Source organism: Mastigoproctus giganteus, chromosome 11 (genome assembly GCF_048544385.1).
Source record: "Mastigoproctus giganteus isolate SK-2022 chromosome 11, ASM4854438v1, whole genome shotgun sequence".
Taxonomy (NCBI): domain Eukaryota; kingdom Metazoa; phylum Arthropoda; class Arachnida; order Uropygi; family Thelyphonidae; genus Mastigoproctus; species Mastigoproctus giganteus.
Window position 1 is genome coordinate 92,398,355 of NC_143585.1, and position 13,604 is coordinate 92,411,958.

At 32.3% G+C, this 13,604-nt stretch overlaps 1 protein-coding gene across 5 annotated transcripts in view; it reads left to right on the top strand.

The window, feature by feature from the left end:
- The window catches only part of LOC150078261 (G protein-coupled receptor kinase 2-like), a 527,814-nt gene that overhangs the window by 203,594 nt on the left and 310,616 nt on the right, over positions 1–13,604 (top strand). For 4 of the 5 annotated variants that reach the window (XM_090385326.1, XM_090385325.1, XM_090385328.1 and 1 more), the window contains exon 3: positions 11,499–11,611. In XM_090385326.1, coding sequence (XP_090241452.1) covers positions 11,499–11,611 — 113 coding nt within the window. Of the gene's footprint in view, positions 1–11,498; positions 11,612–13,604 lie in introns of those variants that run through there. The other variant, XM_090385329.1, reaches the window with a different exon arrangement.

Consider the following 13,604-nt stretch of genomic DNA (forward strand, 5'->3'; position numbering starts at 1 on the left):
TTACATCCAGTGGTAGTCTTTAGTTCTTGGAAGCGAATCCAAATGGCATCACAATCTGCCTTAGCTGTCACTTTGAACTGAAGCAACTTTTGTAATGCTTTTATTTTTATTTATTATTATTATTAATTATTATTATTATTGTATTGTATTGTATTATTATTATTATTATATAGAACAATTAAAGAACAAGAAATCTTACAGACTGGACTGTATTACAGCAACCGAGGTAAAGAGAAACAAAGAACAGTTCTCTGTTCTCTTGGTAGAGCTAATAGCACGGATGTTAGAGTCGGGAAGCTATCCTACAAATTTACTCTCATTTAAAATAAAAATAAATTTTCTGTTTATACTCCGGGACGACCAAACGGTCAGAGGAGTTCACAAGATATACAGAATACAAGAAACAGCACTGTATTCAGCAGTCACGGGCTTGAACCCCGGTCACGCAAGGCACGTGTACTTATGCACCCGCGCGCCTGACCCACTAGGCTATGGCGGCCTATAGGTAATTCCTATATATAAAAAGGGACCACCTGATGACTTTTGCAATTACAGACCATAACAATACAGTCAATTTTAAATAAGATAATATATATTATATATTTTCCCATATAAGCAAATATTTACATCAATATGGACTGTTAAACAACTCTCTATTCTCATATCAGAAGGGCAAGAGCACGCAGACGTTATTAGAGAACTTGGTAGACTCTCTAAACTTACATTTAAACAACAATAACTTCATATTGATTTTATTTATAGATTTGACCAAAGCATATGACCTAATTGATATCCCAATATTGCAACAGAAATTACTGAAATATGGTATAAGGGGAAGACTCAATCAACTCCTAGCAAATTATTTAACCAAGAGAAAAATAACAGTAGAAGTAGAAAATACAAAGGGAAAATCTTATAATGTAAAGAGAGGAGTACCTCAGGGCACACATGCTGGGCCAATCATGTTCAACATCTATATAAATGACATATTCGAAGTAATTAAGAACTCCTTTATAAAAATTTATAAATTTATACAATAGGAAAGAACCTAACAAAAATGGAGAATGATTTACAATAGGATGCAATGCATTTACAAACTTGGTTGCACGATAATAAATTAGCACTCAGCTTTGAAAAAAACAAAATTTTTGGTAATAAGACCTCCTCATCAAGCCTTGGACATTCAACCCTCTATCAAATTTCACAAACATGATTGCCTACATGATCAGAATTTCAAGAATTGCAAATGTCTAACTGTGGAAGAAGTTTCAAATCATTGTTACCTTGGGTTATGGATTGACTACAGTCTAAGTTGGGTAATGCATATAACAAACTTGTACAAAAAAATGAGATTTTATGTGTACTTTTTCTACTACATTAAGAATAAGTTAAATTTTAGAACAAAAGTTACCTTATTTTATGCATTAGTGGACTCCCAACTCAATTATTTAGTAAATATATGGGCACAAGCAAATAAAACAGAAATAAGGGCAATAAACAACTTAATGAATAGGATTCTGAAACTTTTAATGGGGACAAACTCTTGGAATGACCTGAACAAGAGAGGGCAATTTTTGTTGAAACATAAAATACTGTATCCAGTTCAAAAACTGACGTTAAATCTATTCTTAAAAAATCTTAACACCATTTTTGAAGAGTCGAATCTGCAAAGAAATGTCTCACAAAATTTAAGGAACCCAAAAGCAATTACTTTGCCTCACCCTAGGATACTAAATAGATTTGGAGATAGGCTCACAATGAATATAATAAACAACTTGTTGGCTAGCATTGATTTCAGGCTCAGGAGAAGTTACCCCATCTCCAAATTAAAATTCCTAATAAGAAAATTCTTGATACTCAGTGACACAGTAGATTAGAATTGATATGCAGATAAACTACTACCTCTGTTTACAGTGTGGAATATACTATGTGTAGTGACTTCATAGTCTTTTCTGTAAGATAACAAATTTGTACAAAACTGTTGTAAAGAAGAATTACAACTTGTTGTCAAGAATTACAACTTGTTACTTTTCTTAACAAGTTCATTTATTGTAAACGAATTCTCTTGATAAATAAAATTGTATTGTATTGTATTGTATTATTATTATTATTATTATTATTATTATTATTATTATTATTATAATACCAGTCTCCCAGCATGATGGAGATGCATTTGCTTCCGAAAGCATCTCCATCACTCTGGACTCAAACTCGGGTCCATTAGCCACCTCTGTTATTACTTTTGGTTGGGGTTATTATTATTATTATTGTTGTTGTCGTGTTTTTTAAATCAGTTTTCACTCAGTTAGAAATTTGCTAGATTTAATAATTGTCTTATAACTGGAGTTTTTCTTTCTCCTTAAGGATCTGTTACTTGCTATTGAGAAATTCCTTGTACATATTAAAATTTTTTAATGACTACTGAATTGAAATATAATTGGGTATAACTTTTATACATTTAGTTATCTAAAGGAAGAAAAATAAAATTACAAAAATTACAGCACTTGAATAAAATTAATATCCATAAATTTAGAAAATGTCAAACCACATGTATTATCTCTGGTTTTTTATTGAAACATATATTTGATGATAATGATAATATCTACTTACTTGCTACCAGTTAGAAGTATAAAACAGTAAGTCATGTTGATACGAAAACCTAAGGAAGAAAGGTTTGGCAAAGACAGGTTGCTCAAATTTCATTGCAGAGCAGAGCAGACCAAGCACAGATGCAACATAGTACAGTCAGCTGAGGCAGCCATAGAACAACTGTAGGGACTTACACAGATGGTGATTAATAAAATAAATAAAGTAACAATAAAATTATTTATAATAAAAACATATAGTTGCAGAAAAAAGCATAGAAAAACATTAAAATAAAACATGAGTTATCATACAATAAAGTAAGTATACCTCACAAGGGTATTATTTAGTGACAAGAAGGGATTATAGCGTGAAATCTGGGTGGAGGGCAGGGCTGTATTTAAACTTGTTGTGGCCCTAAGCCAGTGATTTTCAACCTTTTTTTTTTAATAATGGCACCCCTAAGTAATTTATTTTATTTTGCGACACCCCTACTCAATTTTCTGCCTGTTAGATCCGATTCTCTCTCTCTCTCTCTGTATATATATATATATATATATATATATATATTAAAAATATATATGTTATATGATATTTATTACAATAATATAATTATAAAATTTACATTTCATAATACAAATTATATATATATATACAGTATATAATTTTATTCTTTATATAGAGATACTAAGTAAACATCAGTTATAGATCACCACAAAATTAAAAAGATACTGTACACCTTTTTATAATAAAATAAAAAAAAATAATAAATTTAATTAATTTAAACCCAAATTACGTGGCACCCCTGGAATGTTGTTGTGACACCCCTGTTGAAAACCACTGCCCTAAGCTTTAACATGTATGAGACCCTTCTGTCTTACAGTTCACCTATGGCAATATTAAAAAAAAAAAGGATTTTTTAAGGTGGGCCGAGACCCCTTGTAATGCAATAGCTATAGTTTGTTTAGCTTATTTGTAAATCCGGCCCTGGTGGAGTGAAAGAAAGGATGCAGTATATTGGTTGTTTTTGGCCTGATTGAGATTCATTCGAATTAGTTTTACTGTATAGTAAAGAAGAGCTCTATTGCGAATTAATAAGGCAGTGTCTAAATTGAAAAAGTTAATAATGAAGATAATGTTAAATGAAAATGTTTCTCAGACAATCTCAGTCTGGTTAATAAAGAGGTAAGAGTTGGTAGGAGTTAATAAAGAGGTAAGAGTTGGTTTTGAGGATTTTTTTGAGAATTTTCCTTGCCATGAACTCACAAATTTCAGGGCAGTGAATGGCAGAGTTATATAATTTGCAGAGAAGTAATAGATTGTCATATCAGTTGAAAAAGCAATTTCACATAATTGAGGCAGTTGACCATGAAAGATTGCAAACTCACAGGTTCATAGCTAGACTTAAAAAAAAGTCCATCTAAGAAACCGGTATTCAATAGACGAGATTTTTTTAAAGTTTGAGTTAGAAAAAACTGTCCAGACTGGTCAATCATAAAGAGTGTTAGGTTTGATCATTGAAAATTATTTGATAATAATATGGTCATAGTGATTATGTTGTAAGTTTTGTTGAGCACACCAAATAGCTTTCATAAGTTTTTTTCAAAAGATAGTTTATATGTTTGAAGATATTGAATTTGGAATCAAAGTACATTCCGAGATTTTTATTTTATTCATCGACAAGAGGAATAATTTTAGAATTGAGAGGGGCTGTGTTTGGAAGGATGTTCTTTTCAAGTGAGATTTGAAGACGAATTTTGATGAATGAAGATACAAAGAAATTTCTTTTGAGTTTTGCATATTAGGGCTTGTCCAGTGATGGAAGTTGAATTGAATGAGAGGCAGCAAAAATTTTAACATAATCTGCATAAGAAATCATATATTCATGTGATAATAAGAAAGGTTGGAGGAGAGCAGAGAACAGTGTTGCCAAAAGGGTATCTCCTTCAGGAATACCAGCAGACTATGTGGTATGATAGGATATATTCTTCACATTGGACACTAGAACCTTACTTTCAGGAAGGTAGCAAAAATGTTTGCGAAAATTAAGCAAAGATTGAATTCAGACTGCATTGAACACAGAATTTATAACAGTGTATATTATGCCTATTTGCATTTATTTTTAATTAAGTGCATTTAAAATATTAGAATAAATTAGTTGTAAGCAAGTTATTCATGCTGGATGTACCTTTGATTCCATAATGAATTTGATTACTTTGGAATGGGAGTCAACTATTTCTTGAACTTCTTGAACAACTATATGTTGTTCAAGAAGTTTTAGGACAGAGGATGATATAGAGAAAGGGCTAATGTGCTTATTGCTTTGAATATTTTTACATTTTGGTAATGGGAAAAGTTTATAGGGTACCCATTTGAGTTGAGGGGGATTATTGGTATTTATAAAACAATACAAGATGTTATGGTCAATTATATAAACACTTGGGATTTTGATCATAAAGAGAGGAATGTTATGCAAACCGGCAATGCCTTTTGAAGGAAAATTTTTAGTCACAGTTTTAATGTCTTTTGAGATATAGATCATGTTTGGATTGTTAATTGATGACATGCTTTCATTAAATTTGATGCAAGGATTTTCTTTCTCATTGAAATGTGTGATGTGTTTCACCCAGCAGTTGAAGTTAAAATCTACCAGCATTGAGTAGGAGATTTTATGGTAAATTCTAGAATTGCTATCAAACTTGGCTGAGTTGAACGTCTTTTCTTTTAAGTTTTTTAAATTGATTACAATATAATGAGAAGGCGAGGTAATCATCCTCAGAGTTGTATTTTTTTTTAAATTCCTGAAATGTGTTTGCTTTAATTTAAAAGTGAATCAAATTGTGGTGTCCACCCTGCATTTGAGATAGTGGAAGTATAAGAAAGTCTTGATGCTGCACATTTTGAGATGGAAACCATTCAGATTGAAAACAAGATGTATCCGCATTGGACGGGTGAGTAGGCCCTCCTGAAGGGTAAAGATTAAGAAGATCAGCATAAATATTTTGATTCAAATGTTAGAAACTAAAGGTGGGTTTTTTTTTTTTACAGATAGGTTCATTATTATTATCAGTTATCATGTTAAAAGACAAATTGTTTTGATACTAGATCATGGCCCAAGGTAGAAGAAACTAAAAACTAATTCTGTGGATTTGGCAGCATTAGAGAAGATTTAGGCAAGGATATTATTTTCTTGGGTAGGTGTTGAGATTACTGGCCTTATGGGCTAATTTAGTTCTGAGATATATTGCTTTAAAATTTATTGGTGGGCACTTAGACTCTGATATTATTTCAGAAACATTTTTGATGAAGATCACAAGTCTACTTTTTTTTTTTTTTTTTTTTTTTTAAATTTCTGCATGCAGCTGCTAAGTTATAGTTTGTGACTGATGAAGTAACAAAAAATCATTTTGTTCCACAGATGACCATGTTTTAGTAAGATGAGATCATTAAAATTTGACATGATTATCATTTCAAGGGTGTTAATTTTATTATAAACACTTCTTACATTTTGAAAGGGTTTTCACAGATGGTGTGTTATTTTTTAATTGGATTTTTCATAAGCAAGGTTTATCTCTTCTTTTGCTTATTTTTAATTTGGTTTTCCAAGAGTGTGGCATCATTTCAATGAAGTTTTAATTTAGAATGCTTCGAATTCGGAGGTTTCAGTGTTATTTGAACAGATATTTTGTTGCTAAAGTTGAAGTTTTCTTGTTATTTTAGAATTCAGCATACAAGTCTGTTGGTAAAATGTTGGTCAGTTTTTACTTCCCATTAAGAACATCTTTGAATTCCAGCTGAGGTGTTGCATCCTTTTTCAGATTTCTTGCTTCTGGGATATGTAATGATTTGCATACAATGAGATCGTTAAAAAGTTCCAGGTTTGAATGAGTAGTTTCTTTTTAAGGCTAAAAGACTTGGCTTTAAATAAGTAATTTACATTGATTGGTTCTCGATTTTATTCAACAAGAAGACAATTTGAGAAGAGCACTCAATACTCTGCTAGTTTTGGAGATAGGTGATTTGACAGTAAATAAGGAAGCGATAAAATGAAGGCATATAATGCTGTGATTTGGCTTAGCAATTTGTAGAAAGACATATTAGTTGATTAAGAAGTACTTATGTTGCACCCAAACAAATGCCCAGGGCCGCTGCAAGTGGGTAGGCAAGGTAAACGTCGCTTATGGATGGCAGTTGAAGAAGGCGGCGAAATTTTTTTCAATATTGTTTTCTGATTGGTTAACGCTTATCAGTATTCGATATTTAGTGCAGCAAATTTTATTTTGCTTACTAGTAGCATATAGGTATGCAGTGCTACTGTAAACACCATCAAGAAACAAATAAGCTGGGAGGTAACTTCAGATGTGTAAAAATTATTGCAGATTAAACTATTAACATGCTTTAAAAACTATCAAAAAAACAAAACAAACAAAAAAGCATCCATCACAACAACCTAGCACTGTCTGGTAACAGTTTGTATTAACTTAAGTATGTAATTTTGTTGTTTTTTTTACTTTTACCTTTTTTATTATTGTTTATTTTTAATTTATTATTTCTGTTTTCTGTACTGAGCCATGTGGGACATGAATGTACATATTAAAATTAACTCAGTAGGTCTTGAACTATTATATAATTTTATTTTCAAGATTTTATTTATTACTATGAGACATAATCTAATAATATCCTACAACTTCTAATCTGTAAATTAAAATATACGAAAAATGAATAGTGTAAATTCAAAGCAATCACAGAGTACCACTTTTCTTAGCCCAGGGATGGTGGTGCACCCATTTGTAGCAAATACAGTGGCTGGGCACCTGACAGGTACCTTCCCCCCCCCCTTTTTTTTTTGTAAAACATTTTGGAATTTTTTGAATTCTTGAACAGTGCCAATATTTCATCTTTTTTTTTAGTGGATTTCAATACTTACTCTGTGTAACTTTTAAAGTTTAAAAAATATATTAAAATTTTTAAAACACTGTTTTTTACCTGTTATTTTCTAGGGGGGGGGAATTACTTTTGCTAAAAATTACAAAAAATGTATTAGACATAAAACAGAAAAACCAGTCTCTTATTCCATTTTTCAATTTAAGAGACCATTAAGTGCATCAAATTTCAAACTGCACATGCACATATATTTCTGTTTTTTATGCATATAAAGAAATGTACAAAAAAACATTATGTACATTTTGTTTATTAGTTACTTCCATTTTCAGGCTTGTTTTAAATTTGGCACCCTTCACAGTGCACTAAATTTGAAACTACATATGAGGGGATATCAAAAAGTTCGTACCCTGATCTAGATAAAACATAAGTAGGAAGATGCCATTTTTTATATAAATTGTCTACATATTCAATAACTAACGTGAAATTTCATTCCTGTAGATGATCAAACACCAGAGGTGGAGCCCAGAATCTGAGGAAGGACACTACGGTTGACAAAGTGGAGTGTCAAGCAGTGATTAAGTTCCTGCATTTGCAGGGCAAGAAAATTCAGGAAATTGACAAAGAAATGAAAGCTGTGTATGGGCAGAATTGTCCATCCTATGACACTGTAAAAAAGTGGAAACAGGAGTTCCAGTGAAGTTGTACAAGTGTCTTTGATCAGCCAAGAGAAGGAAGGCCATTAACATAGACAGACAGTGAGATGATTGCAAAGATTGAGCAGCTGGTGCTGAGTGACAGACATGTGACAATTCATTTCATCACAAATGCAGTGAGAATTAGTTATGGGTCTGCCCACAGCATTTTACATGACTATCTACACATGTCTAAGGTCTCTGCACAATGAGTTCCAAGATTGCTGATCCCTTTGCTGAAGGCATCAGCAATGCCACCAACTTTGTTGCCCAGTGTGGCTTTGAACTACTGCAGCACCCATCCTATTCTCCTGACCTAGCACCATCAGACTTCTTGTTTCAAGAAATGAAGAAACCATTGCATGGATGCCACTTTGATTCATCTCAGGAAGTCATCAATGAAATGAAATCATGGTTTCAGACAAAAAGTGTGGACTTCTATGATCAAGGCATTAAACAACTGATCTATAGATGGGAGAAATATATTACTATACATGGAGAGTACTTAGAAAAGGATTAAAGTTCCTGTGAAGTTTTACCTTTCCAGGGCTATTATTTCTAGGTAAGGGTACGAACGTTTTGATATCCCCTCGTATGTTGTTTCACACTGAGTAGTGGCCATTTTGAGCAATTACTGGATTTTGTGTTAATGTTTTTATGCTGTGAAAAACAATAATAAATCATACAAAAACAACCAGAGTAATGTGATATAGGTTTATTAGCTAGTGGGAGAGGAAAAAAAGCAATATGAAATGTTAAATAAACATGGTATTGTCTGGTACCATGGCATTCTTCAAGCAGAATCCAAATAGTTGCTAGGATGATGGTAGCCACCTGACAGATTCTCGCACTCAATTTTTCTAAGAAAACTATATTTAGGAAAGTAAAAAATATTTCAGAATTTATTGAGTAACAGGTAACATGGGAACATTATTTTTGAGGGGCACCTGTGGGGTGCTGCACCACCACTTTTGGGTTAAAGAAAAGCAGTAGTCAGTCAAATGGTTTTGTCTTTGAAAATTAAGTTCTGTGGCTACTCATGCTGTTAAATTAAGGTATAATTAGCTGAGGCCCATAGAAGACACAGACCAAAACCTGAGACCACTGAGAATAGCTGCTAGAAGGTTCAGCAGCTGGTAGCCTGGAACCTATCCATTACTATCCCAACGTCATGTGTGGTAGAACACGTGATGTTGGGATAGTATGAGACCCCATAGACCCAATCAGACCCCATAATAACCCTTTTGTTAATTTTCATATTTGTGACCGCATTGTAGCAGCAGTCCCAAGTAGGAGCTATAGTCCCCCTTATAATGAAAATAATGTGGATTTTTTTACATGATGATTAAAGCTAAATGATTCTTCAGAGCAGGCTTTAATTCTCTCTCCCACCCCAATAGAAAATCCTGGGACCATCTGTGGAGTTTGTCTCTCAGGTAGGAATTCCAAGCATTGATACATCCTGTGGAATTAATAAAACAGATCCAGTGGATTCAGTAAATATTTTGCTTTGCTAGATGTGAGATGATGATTCAAAAGGTGTAATTGCAATTTATTTGTGCTTACAATTTATGGTAGTTATTTATTTATTTAATAAATAAAAGTTCAGTTGTTTATTTGAAATGTGTTTTATTATTTCATGTTATGTGCATACACGAGGACTAGTGACTTGATTGCTTTAATGTACAGTCAGTTCTGCTATAACACGGTATATTTGTTCCTAAAAATCTCCGTGTTATGGTATTTTGCGCATTAAAAACAACAGGGCTTATGGGTAAATAGGGATGGGGCAGATCACTCCAAAAGAATGTTCATTCTGGTAAGTAAAACACTAAAAAAGTTAGAAACCCAATAAAATTGCTAATACAGGTTTAAACATCTCAAATTTTTAATAAATAAATAAATAAATATTACAGTAAATATAGCAATTTACCTTGACAAGTTACCTTGTATTGTTCGGAGACTGTACATTTATGTATATAGCTTAATTAATACTGTAATATATGCTTACTAATTGATATTTCTGTTCACTGACTTTTTTTTATTGTAAAATTCAAAACAGTTAAAAAAATAAGCAATCAATAATGATGAACATGGCACACACAAATTGAACAAGTGAGATGTGGAGTAACAAGTTTACAAAGCTTAAAAAATAGGAACAAAGAGAAGATTCTGAAAATTTATTTCTTTTTTATATGATTGAAGATTTCCTGAAAGGGAAATCACATTTCACCATAATAACATAAATGCCCACAGAATTCCAGCAATTGGTATTATCACAAATGAAATAAGATAGAGTTTTCTACCTGTTTATAATAGATTGCACCAATAGAAAAGCCCAGTAAACTGGGAACTGCAATTTTTTTTTTTTTTTTTTTTTGTTTTATGGTACTGACCTCTAGAAATGTGCTGCTCTGCTCATGCTATTACGTGTCATGAAATTTCTGCTCAAACAGAAAAATGCGAGCAACATGAGTCAGCCTACAGTTTCAATTGTTATCTTATGAATACAGAAAATGGCAACAGTGTCTCTGACCAATCAACTATTGTAAATGGGAAATAGCTCTCACACATTTGACATTTTTTATGCTTTTTTATGTATTACTGCGCAGGTCGTGACTTTCAGCTTTGTGCTGGGTTTTGCATTCACCTGGTGTTACTCAGATGCAATCGCGCATAAGCCGACACAAAAATCTCGTTATGCTCGCATTTTCCCTAATATATCAGTTGCATTGGAGCAAATTCACTTTGCAAAAATACGCATTATAGCAGAACTGACTGTATGTTATTATTAAATAAATAAATAAATTACCACTCTGAAGAACAGCAGTTTTCCTGTTTGTGACCACATGCAGGGATGGTTCCATGTAGTGGCTAAAGGGGTTTAGCCCCCCTCCCAAAATCAGAATGAGCTGGATATTTTTAATGGTGATTAAAGCTTAATGATTTGTTCCCAGAACACTGCTTTAGCTCTCCTCCCCCAGAAAATCCTGGGACTGCCCTTGACACTGCTGCAACAATATTCATCAGTGCACCAAGATGGAAAGAAGCAGTACATGATCAAAATCTTTTGTTTATATTCAACATTTTGCTAAAAGAAGATGATCCTGGAAATCAGGCTGTACATATGATGACCAGCACTAATTTATTCATCCAGTTTCAAAAAAAATCTAAGTTTCCCAGCTGCCATGAAATCCTAAATGTTTTGTAGTATTTTAAGTACATTAGAGCAGTTATCCATGTAATATTATTAGATTAAAGTTTTTGTTTACATATTACTGCCATGCAGTGAAGTGTTCTTTCTTAGAAAGTATAATTCATATTTTTATTATTATTTAGATGTAAGGTACTGCTATGTGGTAGAGCAACAACCCATCGGATGGCTTCTCTTCAGACAGTTTTGTGAAACTAAACCACTTTATAGCAAATGTAACACCTTTTTAGATGCAGTAGTAAGTAAATCTTTGTAGTTTATCAGTCGAGTACAGGTAACTATCGTATAACATGGTAGTTATGTTCCTATAAAATCTCGTGTGATGCGAAACTGTGTTATACGGGACTAAGAATCAGTACAAAAAGTGGGTTTACATTCCAAAAGCTAACAAAAATACACCCCTTTTTTTATAACTATCAGAATCTTAATATTTTTTAAAAATAGTAATATCGAATCGATCAATCCAAATGCTGAGTGCTTTTCTATTTTCTCAATTATTAGTGCTCGGGGACGAGCTGTCATATTTGTGTGAAATGAAACATCCTGCAGCAACAGCGGTTCTAATTTTCTGTTCATTTTACTTGATACCTTTCTCCTTTTTTTATGACGTTCCAAAATTTGTATCTTTGATTCTAGAGAAATAAAGTGTTTTTTGAGCGGTGCTTTTTTACTTTTCTTAAAGTATAGTTTAGGGCTGGAATTTAATTCACAACTAAGAAATTATTCCAATATGATTTTTAAGGACAAAGTCTAGTAATGCATACCCAGAAAAATTTATAAATGATCAGATAAAAACCAAATGACCTTAAAAGTCTCAAACAAGCACAAGTTCAATAGCTCAGAATCTAATACAGGAATTTTCCAACAAAATAAAGTACGTGGATGTCCCAATAATTTATTTGCATATCGACTAGCGAGTCAACAGTAGGGATTCACAAAAAGAATAGGAAAATGTTGAAAAATTACATCCAACATAATAGCAGGGTTTTGCCCTCACAAAAGCTCAAAAATACCATGTTATGCAAGGTTTTCCGCAATTCTCTAACCCAGAGGTGTATTGCTAAAAAAAAATACTACCAGAACACTCGTTCTCCAGAAGACTATATGATAATGCCATATCGACTGTACAGTAACTGAATCAGACTTCAGACTCACAGTTCATAGAACAACCAGTTGTAGCATTCAGCTCATGGTGAATCAAAATGCAGCGTTCGCACGCATCACAGTATATCTCATTCGTTGGATCTCTTTATCTAAAAAATTGTGCTTTAGTAAGAAACGTTCAAGTTTCCTTGCAAAATTTATATTTTTGTTTTTAAATAAATTTTTAAAGAAATCTATTAATTTTAAAGATTACTATTAATATATATTTTTAGTAGCAATGGGTAAAACAGATGTTTCTCCCTCCCCTTTGATTATGCCATTGTTTCATAATATTAGGTCTATAAATTTAATGATTTTCTATTATGACATTTAGAAAAAAGTACTGGAATGTTGTTTGGCCAAATACATCACTGCTCTAACCGTGTTAGAGTGAAACCATATTATATAAGTACCGTGTTGTGCAAGGATTGCCACAATTTATCAATTATGTTAGAGCAAAACCGTGTTGTGGAAGTACTGTGTTATACGGGGGTTGCCTGTACTATGTTTTAGGAATTTTTTTTCAGTAAGCCCAATATTCTTCATCATTCTTAAATTATTTATTAATAAAAGCATACTTATAATGTATCAGTTTTTAGTACCACTGAATGTTATGTTTCTCATACTGTTTATTATTCTACTGTCTCGCTTATCTGAAACATGAGTATTGAGTGACCACATTAAATTTTATTGTTAAACAAATATAAAAATTATCTCATGAATAGTTATAATTTAGTAATCACATAATATCAAAATGCCTAAGAAGTGAATTATATTTTTTTAGCATTAATATTAGTATTATCAAAATGATGCAAGGAAAATGCTGACTAGCAAACAGGAAAAATCACATTCTGTATAATAGTAACAGTTGTATCCTCGGTTCATTCTTTTATGTATAATATTTATGATTTTGTCTAATGATCTTTAGATTTACATAATTTAAAATTTCCCTTAACCATTCCACTTCCATAAGATTAGGCGAGAGTTTTTTCAGTAGCTAAATAACAGTAGTCAAAGCAGAATTTTTTTTTTTTTTAATCTGGTCTGCAGTTTTCCAGTCTTAGTTTAAGTTTAAATCTGTATATCCT